Source organism: Phalacrocorax carbo, chromosome 3, assembly GCF_963921805.1.
Source record: "Phalacrocorax carbo chromosome 3, bPhaCar2.1, whole genome shotgun sequence".
Classification (NCBI taxonomy): domain Eukaryota; kingdom Metazoa; phylum Chordata; class Aves; order Suliformes; family Phalacrocoracidae; genus Phalacrocorax; species Phalacrocorax carbo.
In genome coordinates this window covers 122,949,578-122,964,711 of record NC_087515.1, presented here as the reverse complement: position 1 = coordinate 122,964,711, position 15,134 = coordinate 122,949,578, and the positions used below count along the sequence as shown (strand labels likewise).

Below are 15,134 nucleotides of genomic sequence, written 5' to 3'. Positions count from 1 at the left end.
AGCATCTTCTTGAATTAGCCTGTAGGAAAAGGGAGCCAAAGACACATTTCACACATGGCAGCAGACATACCGGCTCCACTTTGTTTAAAAGGAGCACTCACCAGACACATTTCAATTATATGCTTCAGAGTCAAAGCATCAGTAGAAAGTTTCTGTTCCACAATGAACATATAAAAAGTTAAAGACAACACAGCAGACCACAGAACAGCCCAGTGTCTTTTACTGCACCTTAAAAATAAAAATAGCAGTACAAAGATGTGCTTTGTCAAGAGAGCTGAATGCAAGTAAAAAGGAAAAAAGCCTTTCCAAGCAAGGCTACAGAGTTCTCTTAAAGCATCATCCTTGGACAAATATTCCAAGCACTCACTTGAGGTAGCCTTAAGTCTTTTTCAAGGCCCGAGCTCAATAATGCATCTTAAAAAAAAAGGTCACAGGAAGCCTATAGACTTCTGCAGTAAAGCAAGTAGTCATCCAATATATGTAATAAAAGTTACAATGTGAAAGAAACCCTCATGAAAATAGTAACTGTTTTCATAATAAAGTCCTTCCATTAAAGTAGGATTATCTTTTCCATTGACTTGTTAGTTTGACTTCTCCTCCCTTCCCGACCCTGCCTCCATTAAGCTTGTGGTTGAGAAAATGCATTTTTAATCACCTTCATTTCCCAGTCTTGTATTCACACACTGACCCTCCTCATCAGAAGAATTAGGATACACGTAACATTTGTTCACAAAATCAGACTGGTGAGGGTTGGAAGGGACTTCATGAGGTCATCTTGTCCAACACCCCTGCCTAAGCAGGCCCACTGAAAGCTAGCTGCCCAGGACCATGTCCAGACAGCTTTTGACTACCTCCGTGGAAGAAGACTGCACCTCCTCCCTGGGCAACCTGTGCCAGTGCTTGGTCGCTCTCACAGTAGGAAAAGTGTTTCCTGATGTTCAGAAGGAACCTCCTGTGTTCCAGTCTGTGCCCACAGCCTCTGGTCCTGGCACTGGGCACCACTGAAAAGAGCCTGGCTCTGTCTCCCTTGCACCCTCACTTCAGGTGTTAATACACACTGATACAATCCCCCTGAGCCTTCTCTTCTCCAGGCTGAAGAGTCACAGCTCTCAGCCTTTCTTCATAGGAAAGAGGCTCTAGTCCCTTCACCATCTTAGTGGCCCTTTGCTAGAGTCTCTTCAGTATGTCCACATTCTCCTCGAACTGGAAAGTCCAGAACTGGACACATGTTTAGGCACTATTATTTCTGCATGAGAAAATAATATCCCCTATTGGTTTGAATTACACAGGCAAGAAAAAAAGCTCTTAATGGACTTTGGCTATCATGTCCTAGGCAGCTCCACCATAACTAAAATGCTCTGAAACTGATTAAACCTTCTTTATCTGAAATATAACTATCAAGTTTAATAGGTGCTCCTTCCAATTTGAGCCAAAATAGTGGGGGGAAAAAAGAGCACGCAGCCTCTGAACAGCTTGAGGAAACACATCCTTCCCTCACGTAAGCATATCCTAATAGTGACAGCTTTGTGTAAACATCTCCTGAAGCATTACAGCATCTGAAGGAACCATCTTAAGAGACAAAGATACTTCACTTTGACAGCCCGCTTACCAGTTTCAGCCCGAGGGAAGTTGCACAGTCATGTAACAGAAAGGGTGGCTTTACAAAACAGTGATACACACGTAATAAAAGCACAACAGAAGAGTTACCATCCAGAAAGCCTGAGGGCTATGTGTAGCAATTAACTTAACACACACACATATCCAAGCCTTTGGAGTAATCAGTCATGCCCTTTGGCTCGCCACCACAATTGTTTTATCAGGAAAGATAAAAGCAGCAGCACCTCCCATTCAGTCACACTATCCGCCAAAAATAACAGTCTCAGTTTTGCCATATCTTGCTCATGTAAGTAGTCCAAATCAGTTTTTCCAAGAGACATGTTGCAAATCCCAGGGTTTAGGAGTAATTTTATTTTTAGCTGCTTTACAATAAGATTTCCATGACCCAACCAAGTCACCATACATTCCAAAACACAAAAAACCTGTCCCTACCATTAAGAGGTTATACACCAAAACAAATGATTAGAACACAGGACAGTGATAGGAACACAGCTGAATATGGTCCCGGCTTTGCAACTGGCCTGTTGGATAACCTACTTCTCCACACCTTTGTTCTTCCTTAAAAACTAAAAAGCTCAGTATTTTCTAGTCACATTGTGAAGAAGGTACGCTTTCATTTTCTGTGCAAAGGAGCAGGTTGCCCATGATGGGAGTGGAGATAAGCAAAACGACCTCCCTTCAGTTGTAGCAATCAGAGCATTGAAGCTGCTAAGCCATCCTGTGCAAATCCTTAAATGCCCATATTATCAACCCAGCTATCCAGGACATTCTCCTGACCTAAGCAGAGATTTCGTTCCAAGAACACAGGTCTGTAAGGTAGGGAAATATTTTTTTTGACCAGATGCTTTGTTACTGTAGAAAAATCAGATATAAGTGGCTAGTATTAGTCTATATACCCCTTTCTTCTGCCAGTGTTTTAAGACCAGGCAGTCACTCCTCAGCAGCTTCAAGCCAGGTGGCAACACTCATCTTCAGATGCCGGGGCCACAACTCTTCAGACTCACTCTATATTGAGACCTTAGGATGCCAGCCAAGAGAAAACTCAAGCCTGACCTGATACAGTTTCTTCAGCTGTAAAGCGCATGGCTGCAAGAATTCCTTGTCTTCATGAAATGAAGGTCCAAACTCCAGCTCCCTATAGATGCCATCACTCCTGGTAGGCAACACAGAATCCTTTCTAAGAAGTGCTGTACAGCCCCGTGATATTGGTGAAAGGGTGCATGGGATACAGGACACAGTAAGAACAAAGCAAATCAGCTTACCCACAGTGCAGGTGTATGTGCAGCTGAGTGTTCCCTCAGGGTTGCTGCATGCCCTTACTCAAGCACAAACTGGAGTTTACCCTATATTTTTTAAAAAGCTTAGTGTACCACTACATATACATTTGATCAATATATAACTGAAGATATGATTGTTAGCAGCATGTATTTATTGTGATTGTGATATTTTAAACTTTAGCTTAGTAACCTGACAATATTTTGTTGAATTCATGTGTGCTCTTATCCTGCAGCAACAGTTAATAATAGAAAGGATTACGGGTATTAATCAACTAGGAACACAAGTACATGTTCTACAGGAATAATAAAAATCATAATCAGCTCCCCAGGTCCTTGGATTTAATGAGAAATCTGAAGGTAATCCCATCTAGTTAAATATAGACTTAGAGGAGTAACTACTTACCTGCAAACAGAGCTGTTCAATCTATGTCAGATAGTTTACAGACATGCACATGGAACAGAATGTCCACCTCCACAACCCAGCTGCTATCCTTAAGGCACATCCTTAAGTCCTGCCAGTCTTTGGGGATTGCTATCCCACATTCTTATATAATCACCCATTCCATTTGCTAACTAAGCCATCAGCTAAATACTAGAGTACAGCTTTCAAATGGGAAAGCTCAGCAGCAACTGGGGATAGATTCTCTGCAGGATGAAGAGATATTCTCTAGTTCTAGGCAGGCTACTGTTTTCTTCCTTTAAAACTGGACTTTCAGACCCCTTCAAGTTTAGTGAAATTCATTACCAGATAGTTATAAAAGTCCAGAGAACAGCATAATTCCACTTGTGGAGCCTCAACAGGTACCAATTTCAGTACCTTTAACAGGAAGCCTGTATCCTTAGAAGTCTTGTTTTATTTCCCTTTCATCTGGTAATTTCCCCACAAAAGACCCTTTCTCTTGGACTAACTTCCTGGCCAGCTTTGGTTCCAGTGAATCTGCAGTTTTATCTGGATACCTCATCAGCCAGTTCCAGCCAAAACCCTCCTTACCACTGCCAGCTTGTTTCTCAATTGAAAATTCTGGATGAGACACTCAGGCAGCCTCAGATGTGCCTGTAACAATTAGTCTGGGCTAATTTCATCAGATAAAGCTCCAAGCTATCAGTTTTATATTCCTGACATCTCCATCAGTTAGATTAGGAGGCTAAAAAAGAGGGATGGAACACTTCCTGCAATTTTTTTTTTTTAATTTTAAGAGGATATAGTCTAAAACAATGTTGAAAACAAATTGCAGAGTTAAAAATACTCATGCAGTTCCTTTTGTCTTTGTTCTCACTATCATTCAATTTAGATTTTCCAGCTAAAATACTATTTCAGATAACTAAAAACATTCGAGACCTTACCTCTCTCTACAGCTACCTAAAAGGGGGTTGTAGCAAAGTGGGTGTTGGTCTCTTTTCCCAAGTGGCAAGTGATAGAACGAGAGGAAATGGGCTCAAGATGGGCCAGGGAGGTTTAGATTGGATATTAGAAAACATTTCTTCACTGAAAGAGTGGTCAGGCATTGGAACAGGCTGCCCAGGGAAGTGGTAGAGTTGCCATCCCAGGAGGTATTTAAGAGACATGTAGATGGCATGCTTAGGGACCTGGTTTAGTGGTGGACTTGGCAGTGCTAGATTTATGGTCAGACTCGATGATCTTAAGGGTCTTTTCCAACCTAAATGATTCTATGAGGAAACAGAAGAAAGGCAGCCTCCTGTCACAGTGGTATGTGATCAGCAAATGGGAGAAACTTTCACATGTTTAACTTTGCCACCTCCATCATGACTGCAACTATGGTTGCTATGAAGACATGTACCCACATTTCAGTATTCTGCAAATCTGAACAAAAGAAAAACATTTTTGTTCATTGCAGTTGACAAAAAGGCTTTTAAGTTCTTGAAAGAAACACAGTAGGATGTTGTTGTCACCTTAGAAACTCATATTTGTGACCCAATTTCTTTGTACAAGACAGATTAAACTGTTTGATTGAAACTGCAGTAAACATAAACATAAGGCATATGTTTCTCTTACATGGAAAGTATGGAAACTGACACTGTACCTTACTGTCCTCGTCTTCAAACACAGACTGGTGAACATTACAAGCAAAGAGAGAATTCGGGAGATCATTGAAGTCAATTATTTCATGAAAATCTTCCTCTGCAAAACATCTCTTTAAATCGTTGTCTCCATTTAGAGAGTAGAGTAAGAACTGTCCTCCGTCCTCCGGGATGCAGCCATAGTGACCGAGGCCTCGCATTCCAAAGTATGAGTCTCCCCTCATCCCTGGCAGCATGGAGAAGAAAGACACAGTTACACTACGCTTTCAAAAATATCACATACACAACCCAAAAATTCTTAGTTTTAGGGGCTTAGTTTGTAGAAAGCTTATTTCACACTATTTTAAGGCAACAACTGACCTCTGAAACTGGACACCAAGACTAGTGTCACCAAGGCTCAAGTAGGGACTTTGCTCTGGTTTCGTTTATTAGCCCAGAAGAGACCTAACCATATCAACACAAGCTGCTAAACAGAACCAGAAAAGCCAGGCACTACTTAAGTGCCCCTTGCCCTAAAAGAAATTACTACATTGTATCTGGGTTTAAGAGTCATGTTTGTTACTGGGAAGGCAGGCTGGGGCTTCTGAGCTTGCAGTCGGCTTAGAGAGAAAGTGTAATGCACTGGATAAGAAGAAAATGAAAATAGCTTTGAAAATTATACCAGGCATCAACTCAGGAAAAAAAAGACAAAAAAGTCAACCCTGTTAGAAAGTACCATGAACATAGAATCAAAACCAGTACAACTAAGATGTATCACTATTACAAGGAATAAAGTCAATTTTTTCTACAGTAGAAGGACAGAACATACCCTGGTTTTCCAGGCCCATTAGCAATTTCTTCATTTGCATCTTAATCACATTAGGAAGCAAATAAAAAATGGAAGGGAAGAATGGACTCAGGAGATGATTCTCACCACCTTTAAGGAAAATCCTGCTGTCTTTGAAGCCTCTACCCCAAATCCACCGGAGTAGAAAGATAATGTTAAGACACACTGAAGGACACAGAAGTAACAAGCCCATACATCAAACACTAACCCTACTCTTGATACAAGAGTAAACTTCCTCCCAGCCGAGTAAGTAAAGGTCCAATTAATTATTAGTGTGTTCGTTAGTATAAATTCAGGTATTTATCATGGCTAGTGCAGTCAGTCCTTAGTACAGCTGTATAAGACAGACTATAACCTCTATACAGCTCTAGTAAGCTGACTAGAAGCTATGCAAAAGAATAATTAGTTACCTTATATTTTTGCTTCTTTCAATAGCAAGGTGCAACTATTGGCTGCTTTTTCTCCTCATAAAATAAGGAGTTACATAAACACAGTGTGCTCATCTGTTTCAGATTTGCCCTTGCTCTATTGCATACTTGCTATTCTCTATAAATAGTTGTAAATATTAGCTCAAATACACTATTTAGGACTGGTGTCCAAAATTAAACCCTTCTTATTAAAAATAGGCTTATTTAGACTTAATCTCAGTAAAGCAAAGCTAAATTATGGAGCTAATTTGCCATGCCCGTGCCTTTCATATAACCTCATTTCTGCTGCAGCTCTGGAATGACATCTGACTGATGACAGAGTACATAATTCCATAACCTTACATTACGGAAATGTCAGTAATTGTTATTGCTGAAGTCTCAGGGCTAATGACAAAGTACCCAAGAAACCAAACTGAAGTCATGCTCAAAAGTATCGGTTTGGAGCACTGAGTCCGTGCTTACCACACTCTCAGATCACATGATAGGACCAGATTTATTAGCCAGTCAGAACAACTAAGGTCGGAAAGGGCCTGCAGAGGTTATCTAGTCCGAACCACAAGGTCAGCCCAGGATAATTCAGGACCTTGTCCAGAGCTAAATGTTGGACAGCAATACCACTCATAGTGCATATAATGATCTGCAGAGAGCTGGTAGGTCACAGGCTCTTAGCTGTCCTCCTTTTCTGGGTACTAAAATACGTTACACAGCTAAAAACAGAATAGTTTCCTAGTCCTGTGTTCTATGCATGTAATTTATGAGGGAGGGCTTTAAAACAAAGATGCCGTGTTGTAAAGAAGCAGGTGTGACGTGAAAGCCTCAGGCCAATTATCACTTTTTTACTGTGTCAACCTGGCAACAAGTTTTTAGACTATCAAATATGCACTAGTCTTTTCACCACCTCAATCTGACATTAGTACAACTATCTCCAACTAATTGCATTTTAGGAATTTAATTCTAACTGAAAAGAAAAAAGCCTGAACAACTGACAGAGGAGGTGGCTAGAACTTCAAGTAGTACACGTTAGTGTATAGGAACTCAGTATCACAGCATATATTGCCTCTGGTATTTGAACCAACTCACTTAAGCCTAGTATTACCATACATTTCAGTGTAGTCATACCCAGATAAGGACTAGAAAGAAACCTTCACAGCAGCCACTACTGCTTAAGGAAGAACCTTACATTCAGAATGTGACAGAAAATATTAATAGATCATCTACTCCAAATGCAATCATCTCTAAATATGTTTGCCATCGTATATAGCCTGTGTCAAGATTAGATTCTTTGCTTTCAGGTTTATGAACATAAACCTCAAGCCTGGTATGTTACAAAATAACTTATATGGCAGAGCAGACTTACCTGCAAGTATGAAGTTTTTCATTCACAAGAGTCAAGTTACTTGCAGTCAATGAAGGTACTGAGTATTTTCTAGCCACACTGGGCAAAACCCTTCTTCCCCCATACATATTAACCTGCAAGAGTCCATTCAGCAGAGAGGGATGTTTCAAAGCCAACTTTACACAGAGTCAAGAGGACAAAGAGCCAAGAGTTGTAGGAATCTAGATTGTGAATTAACACTCACTAAGCATTCTAGTGAGAAGAGGCGTGATTAGACAGAACTGGGAGTAGTGAAGTTTAAGATCTACAGGAATGTCTTAGGATACAACAAAACAGGAATCTGCTGGCTGAACGGAACTTAGAGCCAACGTAGAGTGAGAGAGGCAATACAGTACATAGAGTTATGTATGGAAAACAAATCAAATTATAAGAGCTGATTTCTTAAACTGTACCTTTTAGTCTAATAAGTTAACTTCACTTTCATTGTAAAGTATACAGTACTGTTAAAGATAACTTCATGGCAGCTAACAAATTTCATAGATCCTGTTCCCCAATGCACAAAAAAAGCCATTAGGGTATGCACAGAAATAGAGAACCTCAATATTACCGACAGAAGTCAGAAAAGTCTCCAGGTTTCTTCATTAAACTGTTGGGGTTTTATTTTTCTTACCCTGGCAGAACCATATTATAAAGGTACCAGATAGGAAGTGAAGCTTTTCATTTAAGAATTAAGCAAAACCACTATGACAAGCAACAAAACAAAATCCTGCTGTAAGTTACAACCACAACGTTCAGGATTTTAACCAACTTAATTTAGTTGGCAATCAGGAAATGAGCATACACTATGGCAGGCAATTCTACAATATGCAGGCTTCAAAGCTCCATCTGAGACTAGAAATTAATAAATAGTCTTACACTATGTGGCAGTAGTTTTGCTCTAGAGCTCTGCAACAGGAATGCTTTCTCCTTTCTCAGTCAATTCTTGAGAAAAATTTCCTCAGTGGGACTTGGGTATCAGTCAAGTAGCCTTGAGAAAGGCACTGCCTTGCATGCCTTTTGACCATCTCTTTTTCAAGACCTGTAGGTGGGTATGCATACACACACATGCCTCTTCTACACTTAAGATACACCCAGAATTCTGATCAGTCTTCCCTCCACTAGAAAGTCAACTTACAATACCCTGATCATTACATCCTCTTCCCAATTTAAGATGGGACCTGCAGAGTTAAGAACATCTGTATGGAATAACTTTTGTATAGCAAAGTAAAATTTGTGCAGCAGGGGCCACGGACCGCATAATATTAAGCGCAGCATCACAACTAAAATGGAAATCTTACTAAGACATATACGCTCCCCAAGAGAAATAAACTGCCTATGAGCCTGAGCTCAATGATAATAAGAGGAGACAAACATACCCAACAACATTTGTTAGCACACTTCAAGCCCTTGGGCTATAAATTCAGGCTCTGACTAGACAAACTGCCAAAAGATGCAACATCACGCGCCTCTGGCTTCTCACTTCCAACACCAGTCACTTCCCAGAGACAGGCCCCATGCTACCTTTCATAGCAGAGAAAGCGTCTCCTGCCCTGATTCACGGCAGAACTGCACAAAGCGAGTCAGTTAGAGGAAAAGACCAGGCCTAAGGAGAACACATTTGTGTTTAACGCCATTAGGCAGGTAACTGACCTGATTCATTTGTGGCTGCATAAATGTTTGCAGCAATCAGAAGAGAGTGGGAAAAGCTTTTTGGGAATGGGCAGGCGACAACAAAGGTTAGGACTGTACTTTTCAGCAACTAATCTACTTAAAGCTTTCATGACATTATGGTTGAGTTTTCACTGCTCTGCATGAACTCCATAATAAGTTGCCACATCAGACATTTTCAGCTAGTCACAAGCTGGAATTCTTACTTTTTTCTGCACTATTTGTAGTGTTAGTCATACATAAAACTAACCATAACTACATATCCTTTATTATGTCTGTCAAACACCTTAAGGCTGAGGTATAGTGATGTTTTGTGGTTTCTTTAAATTTACTTAACCACTTCAGGCAGCTCTCTGTCAAAAAAAAAAAATGTTCTTCTTCCAAATCTTCTACTAATTTAGGACAAAAAAGATCTTATATTTCAAATCCCTGAAAACAATTCATTCTAAATCATGTCTAATCCAGGTACTGGATTGTCGTATAAAATAAACACTATTTAAAGTCACCTTTTATGTAACTGGAATACAACCACTGGGTCACACTCCCATTTATATTAAAGATTCTTTCCACAGCTTCTGACAAAATAAGTTAAATTTCCCCCTCTTATGGTCCCTTTTATATATTATCAAAAAAACATAGAAAGACATCCACGTACGGGTAAACTGTAATCATCTTTCTTTTAAAAAGTAAAGAGTTCAAACTGAGTTGTGCCTTTGCTTTCCCTCCCAAAATCAGGAATTTTTTCAAATACTTAAGATCCCAGAAGTTGTCATACAGAATTTCAAAAGAAGTGGCAATGCCATAAAAATACAGTTAACACTAAGGCACCACCCAGCACCAATACTGGTGCTAAATTCAGTCACTGAGATCTTAACTGGGACCACACTAGTAAACTCTGTAGCAGGATTGTTCCTTTTAAAAGGCTGAGATACTGAGACAAACCAACCTGAGCCCAAGTTCATCTAACCTCCAACTAATGCCGATATATTGCCACATCTGTTTATTACCTTTAAATAAAGCTCACCAATATGTAATCTGTATTCCTATGTTATTTCTGAATTTAGTGTAGGGTTTTGACCCTAAACTTTCAAGTCAGAAAATACATCACACAGAATACAGTACTATTAACCCTTGGAAAACCATGGCAGCCATTACCCTTCCAGACCCTACATGGAATCTCCCTGTCACTTCTTTTGTATAGTTCATATACACCATTTGCATCACTTTACACTGACATAAGTTATTTCAGATTTCTCCTACGGTCAATGGGTGCAAGAGCTTGTAATTTGTGATAGTTCAAAACAGGATGCCAACATCCTTCCCACCGGAACAGGTTAGGTCATGTCAGTGTTCAACCCTGTAACCAAAAGCTCTGTAGAGATCCCAGGTGGGAGCTGAGTATTCATTCTGTTACCTCACTATTTTTAGACATGGTACCCCTCTAATTAAAATTAACAGAGACCGGCAGAAGATTATATTCATTGGCAAATAGCAACAGCTTACTGAAGTTTCTATTTGAAAAATTGTTATCAAAAAGTATTGCATTTCTAGTCTAAAACTAGAAGGGCAAATAGATACTGCTTGTCATGATGTTAGACCCCTACAGAGGGGAGAACTTCAGCTGAAATGTTGCTGAATGGGGATAACTTGAGCACGTGAAGTGTTTGAATGGACCAATGCCTTATATATCACCAAGCACATATAGATTATCCACTGTTTTTATGAAAACTAATAAGGCATTTCCTTGGACACCATTTTCCTGTCTTAAAAGTTTTTAAAAAGAGTCCCTGAAGGCCATCAGGAAACAGGCACATCTCTTGAAATTGCTAGGAAACTTTACTTTTTTTTTATTAAACACTGCTTGCCATGACAAACAACATGACTAAAAATAGAATAAAGCAAACAAAAATGTTACAAATAGAAGCTTTAAATATAATCACTATAAACTAAAAGTATTATTGAGCCCTCAGTGCAAACCTGGAAACTATAATCTACAGGAATTAAGAAAACTTCAGGAAAAAAGAAGTTGCAGGTTTTTCTAGAAGGGTCCAGAAAAAGTGTAGGAATTCCACCTCGGCTCCTACTATAAAAAAACACCACACAGAAAATCCCACACACCCCAAACCAGCAAGTTTTACCATAATTCAAATCCACTGAGTAAGATTTTACTGAAATGATCAGGTTTAATTAAACTAGTCACTGATTTAATGAAAGCAGAGTCACCGATTTCTGTAGTGTTAGCCTAAGGATACAGCCCCTGCTGAAGTCAACTGGACCCACACTGAAGACTTTGGCAGAAGGCACGAGTGTACAGGGAAGTTCAGAGAGTAGTAACCTACTGAAATTTCATTCCATTCTGCAAAATGAACACTGGAGATTAGTATTATTTTTATATGGTGCTAATTCTTCACTATGGAAAGCTTCCATGGACTTAAATGGAGACATTCTGCTTAATTATAAAGAACAGAAGGGGACCTCATGTGACAGGATTAATTAACTGTTGCGGTCTCAAGAGCAATATAGTCACCCCTTCCCTTAACCTTCACCCCTGCACCCCCCACCTGCGCAATGACTATTCACCTTACAGTAATGAAAATTACAGTAGAGTGAAGCCCACTCACATTTTAACTCCGATTTTGTTACCACCACACAAAAATAGCATCAATCTCCACTGTTTCCTCTTGCAGAGGTGGCAGATATGAGGAAGAGGATTTTTTTTTTAAATGCTAACTGGTACAAATCCCAAATGTTCTAATCCTTTCCATTGACATTCTAGCCGTATTAAATTTAGCTGAGACTTTGTAACTATTTTTGGAAGCTTTTAACATCCAAAGGGACTATTCACTTTTGTTCGTCTAAAGCAGGGCTGGCCATCACAAGCTGTTCAAGACCTGCCTATTGCCCAGAAGGCTCAGCTGTGCCTCCCATGCCAGGGAGTGCCGCAGGTACCCCATGGCCAGCGAAGGAACTCAGTTGGCATTGGCTTGCTAAGCAATCTGTATCTCCAGCCCTGGAGAAAACAAGCCAGCAGACACTGGTGCTCAACCCTACTAAGCCAAGACTCCAGCCCCATTCCACAACAGGAAGATGATACTTTGAGCAACCAATGCCAGGCGTGAAGATTTTATGTGCTATTCTGAAGGCCAAGAAGCTGGGTTATGATTCATCAACCGCTAAAGTTACCATGGTAACATTAAGGTATTCAAAGAACAAAAAATCCTCCCCAAATCCAAAGAAACCCGAACAAGCTTTCTGATTACCTTCACTTGGCCTCTATGCTACGCTATTTAAAGCAAACCAGTTTTATAAGGGGCACACAGTATTACAGCGTCGCTGGCCTTCAGCCAGATCTGTCACCTCACACAGGGGTCAGTGGAACACGTGCTTAATAGTCCTCTAGCTTGTAACATAGAATTCATAACTGTACCCCAATTCTTACCAAGACCTATTTATCTTTGCCAGTTGGGAAGAAAAAAGGAGGAAAACATGTATGTCAGAACTACATGCAACAGGCGCTGGTCACAGTGTTTAACTCCTAGAAGATACTCAAGACAACACAATGACTTGGAATACAATTTCAAAGTTTCCTTGAAAAGGATTTTCTGCTGGTACACACAAGTAATTTTGTAACGTAAAATCCACTGAGGCTACCAATGCAATGACAAACATTTTCAATGCCATGAGAAAGCAAGGCACTGAATCTGAATACACACTACAATATTTGGAAGAGGACAGATGAACTAGATCACACAGCTGACAACTCCTTCTCAGAAGCTTAAGGAAAATGGGACAGTTCCTGCTGTTAAAAAATAAAGGTACCAGTTACTAGTTAACAAAGTTGATAACCTACATAAAAAACTTCTGCTGTCCTTGTTTACTGTGATGCATTTGTAGTTTTTCCTGATTGTTTTATATTCTCATAGTATTTAGACTTCCATTGTTCAGGAATGATGTGCAACCATATAATTTAGTTTTGCTGCAAGAATAAATGCAGCGGAGTTTCTTTACAGTAATGACATTTTTCATGGAAAAAGTCTTCCTTTTCTACAGAGCAACCATTCTAACTAGGCAAACAACACAAAGAGCAAACCCATTGGTAAGTGCAGAACTTGAAAGCCTAACAGAGAAGCTCGTGTAAGGCATAACCCGGGATTAAACTACGATTCTTATTTGTATTATTTCCTTCAGCTGTATAAACCTATCATACATTTTCCTTTTAGGGAACTAGATCCTAGGATCTAGGAAGCGAGGGAAGTCCAAACTGAAGCAGTAGAGGGACCAAAATATTTTAGAGATACAAAAGTATCTAGGAGAGGTTCGGAAAAAGCCAACCAACAACTCTGGAGAACCACCTGCTATATAAGCATCAAATAACATCGTGTGGGATGCTGTAGCCGACTTTAAAGGAGCCGAAGCAGAGGCTCCCCCCGGGATAGGGGCTCCGCTGCGCTCTGCACACCAGCCCCGAGCTGTACGAGCCTGCACCGCTGCAAACCCCCGCGGGCTTGAGCCGGCACCCACCCAGCGCCCCTCGCACGGCTGCAACCCCCGCCCCACCACGCGGGGCCGCTCCCTCACCCCGCTCCGCCCGCAGGGGACCAGCCACCTGCCCCGCAGGACGGGCCGCCACGACGTCCTCCCTCGCCCCACGCCTCCCCCTCCGCCCACCGGCCATTTCCAGCCGCTCGGGGAGCGGGGGCTGCACAGCGGGCGCTGACCCCCGACCCCCCAGCGCCGGAGGTCGGGGTCCCCCGGAAGCAGCGGGGTCGCCCCGGCCTCTCTCCGCAGCCCGCATCCCCCCGCGCCCGCAGAGCCGGCGGCGCGCTGAGCCCCGGGGTACGAGCGGGGCGCTGGGAGGGGGCCGGGGCGCGGGGGGAGCCGGCGGGGCCGTTACATAACCCCGCCACGGCGGGCGGGCGCGCGGCACCAGGTCGGCGGGGCAGGGCTGGGCTGGGCTGGGCTGCGACCGGGCGGCCCCGCCGATGGAAGGAGCCCCTTCGCGGCAGCGGCCCTGCCCTTACCTGCCGCGGGTAGCTTGTCCCCCGCCTCCCCTGCCGCCGCCGAGCCCGAGGACCGCGCCGCCGGCTCCTCAGCGAGCACCCCGCACCTCTCGCCTACCCGCGCCGCTGAAGCGAAGGTGGAGGACGAGGCGGGAGGGGTGAGGGAGCCGCCGCAGCCCAATCAGCAAACTCCTCCGCCCAAACGAGCAGGAAGGAGCCACCAATGAGAATGCGAGAAGCAAACCGACCCCGCCTCCTCTACCCTAGGCCACGCCCCCACCTCCCACCGCTCCGCGCCGGGTCTCGGTTACCAGCGTGGGCGGCGGCGGCGGCGGCGTTCCCCGCTCCTGTGGGGACAGGTGAGCCGGGGGAGGGTCTCACGGCGCCCCCGGCTCCCAGGGAGCGGTAGGGACCCGGCAGCGGTTTGTGTCCTCGTTATTCGTGTGTGGCAAAGCTTCCCTCCCTCAGGGTGTGGGTTCCCCTGCCCTGAGGTGAGGAGGGATGGGGTGGGGTGGGGTGAGGTGAAGAGAGGTGAGGTGAAGTGGGATGGAGTAGGGAGATGTGGGGTGGGATGAAATGGGAGCAAGGAGGGGTGGGGTGGGGTGGGGTAGGGAAGAGGTTGGATGGGTTGGAGAGAGGCGGCGTGGGATGCCGAGAGAAGATGTGGGATGGACGCCCACAGAGTCCGGCGCACCTTGCGTGCTTTTAGTGACAAACATCCTAATGCCCCCCATGGGGGTTTTGTAGGGGCCTGAATGCCCCTGGGGTGGAGCTCCCAAGCACCGTTCCCACTTCTGACCACCACAAACTGGCCATCGGAGTGAGCTCTTTCTGGAATGGATCTAGTTGTTCATCTCTTCTTCAGACTAACAGGTGCATAAGGTGTATCTCCCCATTACAGGC

At 42.9% G+C, this 15,134-nt stretch overlaps 1 protein-coding gene across 1 annotated transcript in view; it reads right to left on the bottom strand.

Annotated features, from left to right (window-relative positions):
- The window catches only part of RCAN2 (regulator of calcineurin 2), a 94,232-nt gene extending 79,864 nt beyond the window's left edge, over nucleotides 1-14,368 (bottom strand). Inside the window, exons 1-2 of the mRNA XM_064448201.1 lie at nucleotides 14,253-14,368; nucleotides 4,937-5,160 (exon numbers count right to left, since the gene is read on the bottom strand). Of these exons, the coding sequence (XP_064304271.1) occupies nucleotides 4,937-5,158 (222 nt within the window). The 5' untranslated portion in view covers nucleotides 5,159-5,160; nucleotides 14,253-14,368. The remainder of the gene's footprint in view (nucleotides 1-4,936; nucleotides 5,161-14,252) is intronic.
- Nucleotides 14,369-15,134: the final 766 nt, after the last annotated feature.